This window comes from Cnephaeus nilssonii, assembly GCF_951640355.1.
Source record: "Cnephaeus nilssonii genome assembly, chromosome: 5".
Classification (NCBI taxonomy): Eukaryota; Metazoa; Chordata; class Mammalia; order Chiroptera; family Vespertilionidae; genus Cnephaeus; species Cnephaeus nilssonii.
The window spans coordinates 49,580,262-49,597,460 of NC_137076.1; the positions used below are offsets into that span (position 1 = coordinate 49,580,262).

Below are 17,199 nucleotides of genomic sequence, written 5' to 3' on the forward strand. Positions count from 1 at the left end.
GTTTTGAGAGAGATGGATGAACTGAATCCCAGGGGAAGCCTCAGAATCTTTAACAGGGCAGTTGAAAGGCATCTCTCTCACGGAGGCAGTTAGTGAAGACTGGAGGAAGTGACTACTACTTTAAATGCAAAGATAGCATTGCAAATCTCCAAGGAACATAAAATGAAGGACCTATAACCACAAAAGAGTCACTGCAGTCTTCCAGTAACTGAACCCAAAGACATGGAGATCTATGATTTACCCAATAAAGAATTCAAAATAGCTATTTTACGGAAACTGAATGAGCTCCAAGAAAACACAGAAAGACAATTCAACAAAATTAGGAAAACAGTACATGACAAAAGGACAAGTTTACCAAACAGAAATCTGGAGTTGAAGAATTCAGTGAATGAAATAAAAACTGCACTAGGGAGCATCAGTGGCAGATTGGATCAAGCAGAATCAGTTAGATTGAAGACAGGAACTTTGAAACTCCAGTCAGAGGAGAAAAAAGAAAAAACATTGACAATTAGTAAGAAAGCCTTTGATACCTATGGGATACCAAAAGGACCAATTTGTGAATCATTTGAGTTCTAGAAGTAGAAGGCTATTGAAAGAAAGCTTATTGAAAGAAAAATGGTTGACAGCTTCCCAAATCTGGGAAGAGGTTTGGATATTCAAATTCATGGAGCTCATAAGTCACCAATCAAATTCATCCTAAGAGCCCTCCTCCATTATTTTGCATGTGGATATCGAGTTTTCCCGGCATTATTTGTTGAAGAGAGTATTCATTTCCCATTGAGGGGTCTTGGCACCCACGGTGAGATCATTTGCCTTGAGGAAGAACAGTTCTTTTTTTCCATTATTAGATTAGATTAAGCAAAACCCCTTCTTTTTCCAACAGTTTGAAAGTATGATAATGGAATATTGGTGTTAATAGATTTTCTTTTTAACCTCCAAACAGAGCAACATTTTGCAGATGTTGTACTTAGTGAAGAATTTCTCAATCTCGGCATTGAACAAGTGTGCAGCTTAATCTCAAGCGACAAACTTACCATATCCTCAGAAGAGAAGGTAAGTATATATATTTCCCCCCAGTGTATAGTGATGTCGTATTTTTCTTTTCTTTATTTCACTTCGGTAACTTTGTGATCCTGTATGTGTAGTGCCAGCCAGTGATCTCTGATCTGAAAGTTAAGAAATTTGTTGATTGTCTGTGTAAATTACTCTGTTTCTTCACTCTTAGGAGATTTTGAAAACTGTTAGGCATTAGAGTTTTGTACTTGACCTCTATGGGAAGGACTTGCACACATTAAACTGTCTGAAACAAGTGCCTTTTGGGAACTGGGTTTCTTCCCACAGCTAGATGCCTGTAAGAATTGTGATCTAAAGGCAATATTTCTCAAACCAAAGTAATTGTACCATCATGTACGTTGGAAGAAGTTACCCTGGGTGTCAAGGTTTAGCTGCTTCCAGACTGAACAGCCTTGACTGTCCTCTTCCTTTAGAGTGGTCCCCTGTCACTTACACCCCAGCCCTCCCGGGGCTCTGCCCTCCCTTCCAGAGCACCGTGCAGTGCCTCATCTGCTTGTAGCCTCTGTCTCTCCACGCTTTGGGTTGTTTTTGTCAGCCACCTGCACCGTTCTTATGCGGGGTGGGAGCAGCTTCTCCTAGTGGGTTTTCCCTTTGGGTAGGTTTTGTAGCCCAGGGGAATCAGGGCACAAAAGTTTGTGAACATACTATGTTTGGAGGAAGTAAAACTGGAACTTTTTCTTTGTGTACTTTGCATCTAAAGTTGTGTAAACTTTAGTTCTATTCCTCATACCAGAAACTGTCATAGAATCTTAGGTACAAGAAGATGAACAAAATAGAATTCTTGGCTTATAGATTAGAGGGACAACCAGTGGGGTAAATGAGTACAGAATGCTGTAGAGCAAGCATGTCAAACTCAAAGGCTAACACGGGCCAAATAAACAACGTTTAAGTTTATGTGGGCCACAAAAAAACAAAAGCTTCAATTTTCATAGAAACATAGGTTTATTTCGATAGAGATATGCTGAATACAGAGGGCTGAAATATGTGAGTAATTGTTAACATAAAATAATAGAATATTTTAATAAAATTATTTTTCTCTTGAGCATTAACTTACCAGACACTGAACAACTGCACAAATTAATACGTGTACTGCAAATAAACCTATTCTTCTTGTTCTCTAAAAGCGAAGTATTTCCTGTTGCGCACACCAAGCAAGTCAGTACAAGACTAGTGACATGGCAATCAGCTGCTAAAATATTCGCTGTCAGTATTAGTGGAGAGAAATGGTGCACCTGTGCGTAAGGTGCATAAGGGAAATGAATGTAACACAATTGTAGTAATCAGTCATTAGTGAACGTTGTAGTTCATTATTAATAACTAGTAGCCCATTTGCAGGAAGAATCCTGCAAGCGGCCGCACCCACGGGCCTCTGCCACCCGCCCCGCTCCACCCCGCTCTGCCCTGCCCTGCCCTGCCCCGCCCTGCCCCGCCCCACCTCTGGCAGCCACCTTGCTTTCCGCTTTTCCTCCCTCTTCCTTCTAACTTGTCTTCAGTCTTCACTCCCTGTCCCTCAGTGTATGCAAATTAACCGCCATCTTTGTTGGGTAATTTGCATACTCGCCCTGATTGGCTGGTGGGCATGGCTTAGGCATAGCGAAGGTGTGGTCAATTTGCATATTACTACTTTATTAGGTAGGATTATGTATAACAGGATATTGTAAAAATTAAGTTATGAAATTTTTATTAAAACGTTTCTTATGTACCCTTATATTGGCTTGGCCGCGAGTTTGACATGCTTGCTGTAGAGGGTACTATAGGAGTATTTAATTATTCCTGTGATGGGGATGGTAGTGAGAGTTCAGCTTGGTCCAGATACATGATTCAAGTTTTTAAAAATGAGTATGAGTTTGCCATGGAAATGAGGATGGGTGGGAAAGGGAAGGACATTCCAGGTAGAGAGAACAGAACATGTAGGTTTAAAGAGGTGTGAACGAATAATTTCATATAGTTGGTTCAGTAGGATTAGAGTTTAGAATATGTTTGGCCAAATGGTAGGAGATAAGATGGGAACATGACATAATAAAATGTATTTTCAGGCATATTAAAGAAAATTGACTTCATCCTAATGATGCAGAACCTTTAAAAAGCTTAAGCACTAGGAGAGTACCATCATCATACTTGCGTTAGAGAAATGAAGGCTCTTGTGGTTTTCTGTTGCTGCATAGCAAGCCACTCTAAAATATAGTGACATAAAACAATAACTGTCTTAGTATGCTTACAATTCTGTGGGCAGAATTCATGCAGGGCATATACAGCTTGTCCCTGCTCTACAGTGTCGGGGGCCTCAGATGTCTGGCATGGTCCTACTGGAGCCAGATATCTGGGGCTGTAGCCTTTCTGCACATTGCATCCTGTGTCTGGAATATCCAAGATGCTCCTTCATGCATTTGTCTGGCTTAGTAAATATCAAATGAAAAGTACTCACTAAATATATAAAGTACTATTAAAGTACTTATTAAATTAAAAGTAGAACTACCACTTGATCCAGCAGTCCCATTTCTGGGTATATAGCCAAAGAAAATGAAAGCAGGGTCTCCAAGAGGTATTTGCACTCCCATGTTCATTGCAGCATTATGCACAATAGCCAAGATAATGGAAACAATTTAGTGTCCATCAACAGATGAATGGATAAAGAAGGTGTGGTGTATATATATACAATGGAATATTGTTTAACCCTGAGAAAAAAGGAACTGCTACCTTTTGTGACAACATGGGTGGAACTTGAGAGTGTTATAATACTAAGTGAAATAAGTCACACAGAAAGACAAATACTGTATAATATCACTTGTGTTGTATGTGGAATCTAAATAAGTTGAACTCTGAAACAGTAGAGTGAAGGTTACAAGGGGTTGGGTGGAAGGTAAATGGGAAGATGTTGGTTAAAGTGTACAAACTTCTAGTTATAAAAAGATGGAATAAATTCTGGGGATATAATATACAGCATGGTGATTATAGTTAACTATATTGTATTTTATGCTTGAAAGTTGCTAAGAGCAGATCTTAAATGTCCTCACCACAAAAAAAGAAATGGTAATTGTGTTATATGATGGAGGTATTAGCAAAAGCTACGGCAATATATAAATCATTTTGCAATATATAAATATATCAAATCAATACCTTAAGATTGTATACTTTAAACTTATACAATGTTATCTATCAATTATATCTCAGTAAATCCAGAAAAAATAAAGTATTTGCTAAACACAAATAAAAAAAGGAAAGAATTCGAGTGAATGGCTTTTTAAGTATCACAAGTCAGGATTTTGGAAAAAACTGAGCCATGGGTTAAACTTGGATTATATGCAAAAGTTGTGTTATGAAATGTAGTCTTATCGTATTTTATTCAGTTGCCTTGGTACATAACTCATTACTTATTTTCCTTTTCCCCATATTTTCCACAAGGTATTTGAAGCAGTAATAGCTTGGGTAAACCACGACAAGGATGTAAGGCAAGAATTTATGGCTCGGCTGATGGAACATGTACGGTTACCTTTGCTCCCTCGGGAATATTTAGTTCAGGTAAAAGCATTTGCAGAACACATGAATACACGTGGCACCGTGTCGCTGGGCTGACTGCATGCAGATCCCTGTTACAAAATGGTGAGAGTGGGGCCAAGGACAGAGAGCAGTCAAGGCACATGCAGTCCTTGGTCTGCTCTCTCTTAGGCCAGCCCCATTCTTGTAAGTTCGTTTGCCCTCTCTCTAATTGGGTAAACAAGTACTAGAGCTTATCCAGGTGGTATTTGTGGGCATTGACTTACATATGTAAATAAAAACCTATGGCTCTGCCCAGCTGCTCTGCATCTTGTTTTTTCCCTTTGATAGCTTCTTCTAATTGCTGTGCAGAAGTGGAATTTCGACACTCTACCAGGGGTCCTCAAACTTTTTAAACAGGGGGCCAGTTCACTGTCCTTCAGACCGTTGGAGGGCCGGACTATAGTTTAAATAAACACTATGAACAAATTCCTATGCACACTGCACATATCTTATTTTGAAGTAATAAAACAAAACGGCAAAAACACCCGCATGTGGCCCGCGGGCCGTAGTTTGAGGACGCCTGCTCTATACCGATACTGTTAAATTCTGCTTTGTAATTTCACAGTGGCATGCCTTTGATTTCTATCTTTATTCCCAAGCTGAGAAAAACCAGGTTATTTGAAATAAATAGGTATAAATGGGTCGTTAGTAGTCTCTAAACAAATTTTAAGTTTACTTTTTTGTTGTTGGCATCCTACTAGGTACATTTCCACGTTTTTATAATTGAACCCATCTAAAGAAGCATTTTTTATTAAGAGATTAGATTTGAGCATTTTAGGTTTTCTCAGAGCCTCATTATTTTTTGTGATTTGTGAAATCATTGGTACTCTGCTGTTAAGAAAATGAACAGAAAAAACCTGTTCTGCATTTGAGGTCAAGGATAGCAAGGACAAGACTTATTTGTGGTGTAGGCCCATTGTTATAAAGTATTTTGAATCCCTTTTCTGAATAGCTGCCATCTTGAGTTTGAAACGGTTGTCTTTAATTTATTACTATTGCCTACCCCTCCTGAAGGACTCATCCAAATTATTTTTTCTTGTTTTGGTACTATTTGGCTTGATGTTAAAAATAAGAAATAGGTGGATATAACATTATCTAAAGATTAGTCTATAACTGATATTGACATATAATTTTCATTACAGTTCTTTATTATTTATACTAGAGGCCTGATGCACGAAATTCGTGCATGCGTAGGGTCCCTAGGCCTGGTTGGCAATCACGGCTGATCTGTGGGGCGAGCAGCAAGGCGATCAGGGGGCACCCCCGACAGCACCCACCTTGGCCAACCTGGCACCATCTGCTCGCCAGCCCCGCCCCCCCGCCGCCAGTCGCCTTCCTCTGCAGGGCGACCAGCAGGGCGATTGGGGGGGCCCCCACTGGCACCCACCTTGGCTGGCCTGTGGCCTGCGGGCAGTTCCTGCGTTGAGTGTCTGCCCCCTGGTGGTCAGTGCACATCATAGCGACCGGTCGTTCCGCTGTTCGGTCGATTTGCATATTAGTCTTTTAGTATATAGGATATGTTTTCCTCTGCAGAGCAGACTTGAGCATATTTTTGGCTTCATTTATTTCTCTCAGTGATATTCTAACTGTAACTTTTAGACTGAATTAGAGAGGATAGTTACTTGCTTTTTTTCCTCCTCTTTACTATTGTTTCTTTGGCAGTTTTTATTATGAAATAGCTGTCCCCTCATGGGGTTGTGTGATTTCTTCTCACAGAGGGTGGAAGAGGAAGCACTGGTCAAGAATAGCAGTGCTTGCAAAGATTACCTCATTGAAGCCATGAAGTATCATTTGCTGCCAACAGAGCAGCGTATATTAATGAAGAGTGTCCGGACCCGGCTGAGGACACCCATGAACCTTCCCAAAGTAGGATCTATTGTTTATACTTGTTATTATTTCATCTAAAAGGCTTAGTGAGGTGTTAATATTTTTACTCATCTGGATTTTCATGCTTTATTGTTTTAGTTTCCAGGCAACAGACAATGTACCTAGAAATTCATCTTTGTGTATATAATTCAACTTCTCTATTAATTTTGTCTCTGGAGTTTGGGGATTGCTTGGTTCATTTAATTTTTATAAGCTGCATTATGTCACTCTTCTGGAATAGATGGCAGCTGGGTTTTGTCCCTGTAGAGTTTTATTATCTCTAGTTATAGTAGAAAGGAAAATCAGGCTAGGTAGAAATTCTCTGTAAGCTACATGGGGTGGATAATAACTGAAAACTAAGTAATTTCACAGAATTACATATTAGAACTAAGGATGTTAAAACAGCTTGTTTAGTTCATTTCCATCCTATTCCCTGTTGTATATGATTTGATGGTTCATCCATATATCATATGTTGCCATTTCAGTGTAGATTTCCCATATGATTTTTCAGATTTCCAGTGTTCATGTTTTCCTGTATGAAAGTTTCATACTCTACTTTCATATTTTAATTGAAGCCATTTGTGTTTTACTGTTTTAAATCTCCATCATTTCTGTCTCTCTGGTTGTAATTCCTCCTCTCTTTGGTACTAGAAGACCAACACTCTAAGCACCATTTTGTGTATGGTCTAATCAGAATGATCCATGATATCATGCTTTTATTTATGCATTTACTTTTAGCTCTTGTGTGTGTTTGGGCAATGATGGATGAAGAAATAAGAATTAATCTATTACCCATTGTTTTCTTAACCTCATCTTTAGTTATTACTCTATCCTCTCCATTAAATTATGTCCTTTAAATTATTTAACTTTAATGTTTTGTTTAGTGTTTTTTCAAGTTTTTATTTTTGGAATCTACATTTTTAATTGCTTCAAATTTATATCAGTATGGTATTTTTTTTGTTTGTTTTGCCCAGTGTTAACAACACTTCTCAATTTAGAAGTAACAGCATATTTTGCCAGTGTGCTATTTACTTTTTCTATATCATTAGTAAATATTTTAATTTAGAATAGACCTTAACACTCTGCCTGGTGACACCTCATTAAAAATAGCCACTCACTGACATAGTCCATTTATAGAACATTTCAGTCCATATGATTATGTTTATTATCAAAGCCAAAAAGAAGTGATTTGGCATATAATGTCTGATGAGATTCAGGGTGAAATAGATTCTAATTTGGCATGATTTTTTAAACATCCCTCTGTGTGTTGTTCATCATTTTGTTGGAACCTAGAAGTTTGAATGCTTTTCTCAAAATATTCTAAATTTTACTGACAATTATTATCAATTTTAAAGGTATTTACAAGGCATTCACTTCCTACCGTTTTGAAAATTGGTATTTGCCTTTTTTAAATTTTCTGATCTCTCCTCAGTTCTCCAAGATTTTTCAAAAATAATTGTAAGTGGCTCAGTAAGTACATTAGCTAGTTCCCTTAACACCTTAGTATGCATGCCATCTGGGTCTGCTGATTTAATAAATGTTTACATTTTCCAAATACCCTTTTACCTGCTTTTATAATTAGCCATTTATATAAGTCTTCATTACTTCATATTTGTCCATATTATTTAATGTCAGTTTTTGCTCTTAAAACTAGATCTATAGATTTATAAAAAGTATTCATAGTTTTGGCTCATTTAAATGACCTTTTTTAAAATGCTAGCCTTTTCAACTTCCTTCTAAATAGTTTGCTTTATCTTTAATACTTTTTAAACAGTTCATCTTTGTAAAAGATCTCTTCTTAACTTAAATATTCCCTCTAATGGAATCTTTAGCTTATCTATCATTAGCTATGCTGCAGATTTTGGGGGTAAAAACTAATTCTTTTTTAAATTCTGAAATAAACATGTCACTTTTGAAACCTTCTAAAGTTTTTGGCAAAATCCCATCATGTATTCTGTTTCCTCCTTTTAGAGTGGTGATCATCTGTTAAGTTGACATTGTTTCTGGGCTTCTCTAGTTGTAGCTTTGGAGTGGCCCTTCCAATATTACACCTTTGGATTTCTCAGTTCTTAGCTTTTATTTTGTGGTGGTTATGCTGATCAATGAGGTTCTCTTTTATTCTGCTTCTCAGGGTGGCTAGGGAGGAGGAGCAGCAGAAGTGGCAGAAAGCACTCAGTGAGCTACACTATTGCTGTGACTTTGTGCTTGCATGATCCGTCTCAGAATTTATTTACCTACACGTATTTTTGAAAAGGTGCTTGTGTTAGATGCTCTTTCAACAGCACCATTTGTCATTTTAGAGTGGTTATTTTCAAGATGAATTCTAAGGACGTAGGTAAGAATGAAACAAAGATTGATTTCTTATGCTTACATATTTCATAGTAATCATCAGTCAAATCAGACCAACTGTGGCATTAGTGCTGAGGAAAGTATTGCAACATTTTGATATCTCTATCACAACAGTGACTTAGTACTTTTATATTAGGCTCTGATTCCGTGTACTCATGCTAATTTTCATGGATGACTTTTTTTTTTATATGAAACATTAGGTTTGCATCTTCAGTAAACAGTATTGGGATTGTATAAGGCACTCTTGGATTTGGGCATTATAATGAAAAACCATATATGTTTTGCTACTGGATTTCATTGTTAGCTTCTTTTTCTCTTTGTAATCTGTATTTTTACAAATGCTATAATATTATTTTTGCATATATTTTTTTATGTTTTACTCAGAATATTTATTGAGATTTGCAATTGGGAAATTATGGAACTTGATTTTTTTTAGGGGACAGGTTTTAAACTAATATTTGCTAGGTGCAGAAAATAAAAGAATAAAGTTCAATTGGCCTACATTCAGGATAGTCACTTGAATATGTTTAACTCCCTACCCCTTGCCTTCCTCAGGTATGTCACATTTAGTTTCTCCATACAAACAGGTCTTCCCAAATCTCTATTCCTTTAAATTAGCATAAGTAGTCTGGTGTTTTACAAATGAGATCAGGTATATTTAACAAATAACTGGGGTGTCAAAGTCATGGGAACCTATTTTGATGGTAGTACCACAGTGGTTTTTAGCAGTTTCTTGATCTCATGCAACTGTCCCTGCTCTCTTGTCTTCCCATTAAACATTCTTCCTTGTCTCTGTTATTTCTGATTTCTGAAGTCCCAAAACCTCACCTCAGTTTTCTTCTCTTGGGTGAGTGAAGGACAGATATTACTACCATTCTCTGTACTCAGCAGCACATTTTCCCTTCCATTCTCATTTTGATGTTGCAAAAGTGGACTATTACATGGAAATTATGAGCTTCAAAGCTTAAGAACCAAAGAAATAGAATCAGTATTGTTTCTCAATGATTATTTTGAAAAATATTCCCTTCAGAATTTTTTTTAGGTTGATTTTTATCAGAGATGTTAACCAAGTCTCTGCCAACTATTGTCTAACCTCCAAGCAGAGTTTAGAAGTTTATACACAGATAGATCTTACATAAATCCCTACATACAGGGTTCATCTTACTGTTGTATATTACCTCTGTGATTTTTTCCCTTTGGTGATTGGATAGGAGGGTAGTGCAGATTTTCTTTGGCAATTCTTTCTCTTATTTATTTTCATTCAACACTAGAAGAGTGGCAGATCTGGGAAAAAATAATCATATAATTTGGTCTATGTTGTCTTCTTTTTAAAACCTTGAAAATTCCTTCTACTCTCCAGTTAATAAGTTACTAAATAGGCTTCTTTTTGGAAACGGGATTGACTCTGATTCAGGAATGATGTTTTCTGAGTGTGCATCTTTCTATAGTTCTAAGTTCAGGTAGGTCATGGCTCAGTCAAGGTTGCAGACCTCCCCTTTTTGTATGTGTGACTCATTCCATCTTTTGTTTGTTTGATTTTTTTTGGTGTCTTTTGAACATCTGTTTTTTCTATCATCACCTCATCTTTCCCCCAAGGTCCTTTGCCATTCTTTACGGTATTTCGTACACGACATCCTTAACTTTTATGTTCTTCTGATTAGAAGGCTGTGTTTTCAGTGTTGCCAAAGTGCCTGCTTGTACTCAGTAAAGGACAAACACAGTGACTACTAAATTCCATCTGTCTCACAAGGTTCCAGTCCTCCCAGAACCTTTCACTAAATTATGGCGGTGTTCCATTTTCTGATCAGCAGTAGCAACTAATGCCTGTAGTAATTTTATATCTTTTTCGTCATATATAGTTGTATATTGTCCTTGAGTAACTTTATGTGTCTTGTCTCCTAGAAGCTCTTGGTAGGAAGCGTCCATGTCTTATATTTCTTGTGTATAATACCTGGCACAGTTTGGACAACTACGGATGATAGACCCTTAGTAAATAGTTGTTGGACTGAGTTGATTGAAGAAATGTGTAGACCTCATTTATTCTTAGCACTAGATTATTGTGCATTCATTCATCCATTATGATTTCTAGTATCTCCATTATCTGTCCTATTGGTTTATTTGTGGGGCATCAAGGGAGGTCTCTTGACTTGACACCCCAGGAGTCTGTGCTCTCTTGTGAACTCCAATTCAACTTCTCTTTTTCAATAGTTCCCCCACCCCTTGCCATCTTTCTTTTAATACCTGATGTCTTTGGCACCTCACCTGCCCACTAACATACATTTCACTTCTGTGTGCTCTCTTGGACTGTGGAGGTCTAATCCCTGATTGTTACAAGGCCAGGATCTGGTTTATAGCAAGCCCTATGACATATTGCAGCCTTGCCAGTGCTGACTGCCTGCTGTTTTTTGGCTTAAATACTGCTTTTGCTTGAAGGATCAGAAACTTATTTTAGTTTCTGAAATCCTTATTTTTGACTAAATGTGCTACAGAATAGAATTGTAGTTCTAACTTGTGCCCCCTTTGTTGATGTTTATTAAATGTTGATTAGGTGGTTGTTATCCCCCAGCTCACCCTTCCATCTTCATCCTAACACTCTCCACATCAGTGTCTTTGTAAGACTTTTTAAATCCCAGAATGTGCAATGGTTGTTTGTTCAAGTGCTTACCTTTCTGCCCTTCCAGTTGATGGTGGTGGTTGGCGGCCAGGCACCAAAGGCTATCAGAAGTGTGGAATGCTATGACTTTAAAGAAGAACGGTGGCACCAAGTAGCAGAATTGCCTTCCAGGAGATGCAGGGCAGGTAAGCAGTTTCCTACTGCCGGGTCATTGGGAGCTTCTTGCTCAGGTCTTGTTTTATTCATTAGAAAAATCTTTATTAGAAAAGCTTTGATAAAGTGGCTATATGGTTAAATAGTGATTCAGGAGACTCGTACAACTCACTGATGTGAATAGCTGCTCTGCCTGTATCTTTACAAATCTTTCTGATTCTCTAGTATAAGGTGTAGTAAGTGGCAATTTGCTGGGTATTTTTATTTTTTTTTTGAAAATTTACTAGTTTATCCACTTTTTGAAGCTTAAGAATTTACAAGTTGTAATGGTCCTTTCTGTTTCAGAATCACATGATCACACATAATCTACTTTAGATCCTGGAGAAATTTTTAAATGGCTGGGAATTTTCTTAATGACTTTTGCTGGCATGTTGAGAAAGAATCTTTAGGTTGGGACCTATAGTTTTAGGAGATTCCCAACTTAGCTCTACGCCACAGTTGCCTTCTTCCCAGCGTCCATTTTATAAACATTTGTTAAAATAGACCTTATTTAGCAAAACTATAATCAGAAAAGGCAGTTGCAAACTCTAAGGAGTCTTCCTGAGGCTCAAATTTGGATCTCTTATTCATAGTTCCCATAGCAAAATAAATTCTAAGTGTAATGGAACATTTCTGTCATGGTAGTACTTTTAACAATACGTCTTGGAGGCTGCTACATATCAGCATAGAGTTACCACATTCTTTAAGAACCGTCTAATATTTTTGGGGGGGAGGGGGATCTGGATGTAGTACAAATTTTACTGGGTTTTAATTGAACATTAAGGTTGTTTATAATATTATGTTATAAACAATGATAAAATGAGTTTCTTATACATGCATCATTGTGTACAAATGCTAATATATTAAAGCAAGATAAAACACTCTAGAACTGGAATTAAAAAGTATCCTAAGATGATATACCAATTATTACACTAACAGTAAAATATGAAGATACCAGTCTCCTTACATTCCCAACAACACCTTGTCATGAATATTTTGAGCTTCACCAATCTGATAGGTGAAAAATGTGACCTCATTTTTCTTTGTACTTCTTTTATTACGAGGAAAGTTAAACATCTTTCTGAATTGTCAGCTCATGATTTTTGTCATTTTTTAAAATTATATTGTTTTAGTGATTTGACAGATATATTTCTATGTTAAGGAACATAGCCTTTTTGTTTATCATATATGCTGTGGATATTTATTTGTATTAACCTTTTTTCTTTTGACTTGTTATTTTTACCACATAACATTTTTTATCACTTTATGGAGTCCTGTACATCAGAGTTTTGTCCTAGGGCTTAAGAATTTGTTTCTTGTGTAAAAAAGCCTTACTTCAAAGTTATATGTGTATGTGTATTTGTGTGTGTGTTTAATACATACATGTTTTTAAACATACTTTTTGTGTTGAAATAATTTTACACTTATAGAAGAGTTGTAGATACAGTACAATGAGATCTGGTATACTCTTTCCCTCTCTTATGTAACTGTGAAACAATTGCAAAACCAAGAAATCAGTATTGGTACATTACTGTTAACCAAACTATAGACTTTATTCATATTTAACAGTTCTCCCATTAATGTTCATATTGTTTCAGGGTTTCACATTGCATGTTGTCATATTTTTTTTAGTCTCTTCTTGTCTGTCACATTTCCTTAGTCTTTCCTTGTTTTTCATTCCCTTGATTCTTTTGAAGGTATTTTGAAGAATGTCTCTTGAATCGAGGGACCAGGAGAATATTATGCTAAGCAAAATAAGCCAGTCAGAAGGAATATTGATAGGACTCGTGTCTTTTATGTCTTCAGTAGAATTTTAACACTTTCTTCATATGGTTTCTGGTTGTTCCTTGACAGATTTATTCTTATATATATCTTATCTTTTTTTATTTTTATTTTTTTATTGATTTCAGAGAGGAAGGGAAAGAGAGAGATAGAAACATCAATGATGAGAGAGAATCATTGATTGGCTGCCTCCTGCACACCCCCTACTGGAGGGAATCAAGCCTGCAACCCAGGCATATGCCCTTGGTCGGAATCGAACCTGGGACCCTTGAGTCCACAGGCCGATGCTCTATCCACTGAGCTAAACTGGCTAGGGCTATATATTTTATCTTTATTGTTACTGTTGGATATGGCATCTTCCATGATATTTATAATTGGTTTCTTAATTCATATCTTATTCCTGGTTTCAGGAATTAGTTTGTTTTTCATTGCACCATAAGTCATTGAACTGGACCCATTCCAAAGTGTACTGCTCGTGAGTAAATTTCACCCTTATTATGTCATCAGGCCCCCGCCTCCTTCACATTAGACCTGATGCCTTTGACTGTAATCTTGGCCAAATTACTCTCACGTCTGGGAGCTTTGGTCCCCTGTAACTTTGGGGGAACTAGTTCTTCTAGTTCAAACCCCTCTCCACCCAGAATGTTTGGGGGGGGGGGTGGGAATCTCATGTCATACATTGATTCATTGATTCATTTTTCCTTGTCACTTGCTAAGCATACCATACTGTCACTATGATAGATTTTTATTTTGTTTTGTTTGTAGAGAAAATAAAATGAATATTTCAGTGGCCCAGATTCACAGTGAACATTCCCCAGTGTCACTTATGATTTTGGATATAGAACATTTTCGTGCTGAAATATGCTGCTTGCTTTGTCACTGCTGACTAGTGCCCAGGCTCTCTGAGGAGATCTACTCCATTTCCTGCTATCGGGGCTGCTCAGGAAATCTAGTGGCTGTCCTTAATCATTTGCTAGTTCTCTGCCTACCTAAATAGTGCATTGCCCACAGCTCCCCTCACTCTCGATTTACCTGGAAATGGCCTGAGTATTCATTTCCTGATTGAACCAGGGACTGAAAAATCATTTCTTTCCCAGAAAGGGAGCTGTCAATGCACAGATTTATTTGAATTGTGAAGAGTCTTTTTTTTTCTTTTCTTTATTGATTAAGGACACATTACATATGTGTCCTTATCCCCACATTGTTCACCAACCCCCACTCATGCCCTCACCCCCCTGGTGTCTGTATCCATTGGTTAGGCTTATATGCATGCATACAAATCCTTTGGTTGATCTCTTTCCCCTTACCTCTATACTCCCCTACCTTCCCTCTAAGGTTTGACAGTCTGATCGATGCTTCTCTGTCTCTGGATCTGTTTTTGTTCAGTTTATGTTGTTCATTATATTCCACAAATAAGTGTAGCATAATGCTCTCTAGTTCCATCCATGCTGTTGTAAATGGTAAGAATTCCTTCTTTTTTACCTCATCGTAGTATTCCATTGTGTACATGTACCACAGTTTTGTTTTTATATATATTTTTTTATTATCTAAAGTTTTACATAAGTCTCCTTTTTCCCCAATTGACCCCCCGCCCTACCAGCCATTCCCATCCTGGGCAAGCCCCCACCGCCCCAGTGTCTGTGTCCATTGGTTATGCTAATATACATGCGTACAAGTCTTTTGGTTGCTTTCTAACCCCCTTCATCCCCTGCCATTTGTCTCTGGATCTATTCTTGTTCATCAAATTATGTTGATCATTATATCCCACATATGAGTGAGATCATGTGATATTTATCTTTCTCCGACTGGCTTATTTCGTTTAGCATAATGCTCTCCAGTTCTATCCATGCTGTAAAAAAGGTAATAGTCCCTTCTTTTTTATAGCGGCATAGTATTCCATTGTGTAGATGTACCCTAGTTTTTTTTTGTTTTGTTTTTTAAATATATTTTATTGATTTTTTTACAGAGAGGAAGGGAGAGGAATAGAGAGTCAGAAACATCGATCAGCTGCCTCCTGCATTCCCCCTCCCCCCCACTGGGGATATGCCCGCAACCAAGGTACATGCCCTTGACCGGAATCGAACCTGGGACCTTTCAGTCCGCAGGCCAACGCTCTATCCACTGAGCCAAACCGGTTTCGGCTGTACCATAGTTTTTTAATCCACTCATCTGCTGATGGGCACTTTGCCTGTTTCCAAATCTTAGCTGTTGTAAATTGTGCTGCTATGAACATAGGGGTGCATATATCCTTTCTCATTGGTGTTTCTGGCTTCTTGGGATATATTCCTAGAAGTGGGATTAATGGGTCAAATGGGAATTCCATTTTTAACTTTTTGAGGAAACGCCATACTGTTCTCCACAGTGGCTGCACCAGTCTGCATTCCCACCAGCAGTGCAGGAGGGTTCCTTTTTCTCCGCATCCTCGCCAGCACTTGTCTTTGTTGATTTGTTGATGATAGCCATCCTGACAGGTGTGCGATGGTATCTCGTTGTTTTGATTTGCATCTCTCCAATGATTAGTGACTTTGAGCATGTTTACTTACGTCTCTGGGCCTTCCTTATGTCCTCTTTCAAAAAGCATCTATTTAGGTCCATTGCCCATTTTTTTATTGGGTTGTTTATCTTCCTTTTGTTACGTTGTATGAGTTCCCTGTAAATGTTGAAGATTTAACCCTTATCGGTGATAACATTGGCAAATATGTTGTCCCATGTAGTAGTTTTTCTTGTTGTTTTGTTGATGGTTTCTTTTGCTGTACAGAAGCTTCTTATTTTGATGTAGTCCCATTTGTTTATTTTCTCTGTAGTTTCCATTACCCTAGGAACTGTATCGGTGAAGATACTGCTTCGGCATAAGTCTGAGATTTTGCTGCCTGTAGATTCCTCTAATATTTTTATGGTTTCCTGTCTTACGGTTAAGTCCTTTATCCATTTTGAGTTTATTTTTGTGTATGGTATAAGTTGGTGGTCTAGTTTTATTTTATTTTTGCATGTATCTGTCCAATTTTCCTAACACTATTTATTGAAGAGACTATCTTGACTCCATTGTATGTTCTTGCATCTTTTGTCAAATATTAATTGCGCATAGTGGTTTGGGTCGATTTCTGGACTCTATTCTATTCCATTGGTCTCTATGTCTGTTCTTGTGCCAGTACCAGGCTGTTTTGAGAGCAGTGGCTTTGTAATACAACTTGATATCTGGTATTGAGATTCCTCCTACTTTGTTGTTCTTTCTCAGGATTGCTGTGGCTATTTGTGGTCTTTTTTTCATTCCAGATGAATTTTTTGAGAGTTCGTTCTAGGTCTATGAAATATGCCATTGGTATTTTAATGGGGAGTCCATTGAATTTATAGATTGCTTTGGGTAGTATAGACATTTTAATGTTAATTCTACCAATCCATGAACACGGTATTTTCGTCCATCTGTTTATGTCTTCCTCTGTCACTTTTTTCAGTGTCCTGTAGTTTTCCAAGTACAGGTCTTTACCTCCTTAATTAAGTTTATTCCTAGGTATCTTAATTTTTTTGGTGTGATGGTAAATGGGATTGTTTTTATAATTTCTCTTTCTGTAAGTTCACTATTGGTGTATACAAATATCATAGATTTCTTGGCATTAATTTTGTATCCTGCTACATTGCCAAATTCATTTATTAAGTCTAATAATTTTTTGATGGAGTCTTTAGGGTTTTCTATGTACAGTATCATGTCATCTGCGAATAATAACAGTTTTACGTCTTCTTTTCCAATTTGGATACCTTTTATTTCTTTTTCTTGTCCAATTGCTATG

At 37.4% G+C, this 17,199-nt stretch overlaps 1 protein-coding gene across 1 annotated transcript in view; it reads left to right on the plus strand.

Annotated features, from left to right (window-relative positions):
* Window positions 1-17,199, plus strand: part of KLHL2 (kelch like family member 2) — an 81,600-nt gene that overhangs the window by 51,883 nt on the left and 12,518 nt on the right. The window contains exons 6-9 of the mRNA XM_079772550.1: window positions 944-1,053; window positions 4,477-4,593; window positions 6,328-6,477; window positions 11,508-11,625. Of these exons, the coding sequence (XP_079628676.1) occupies window positions 944-1,053; window positions 4,477-4,593; window positions 6,328-6,477; window positions 11,508-11,625 (495 nt within the window). The remainder of the gene's footprint in view (window positions 1-943; window positions 1,054-4,476; window positions 4,594-6,327; window positions 6,478-11,507; window positions 11,626-17,199) is intronic.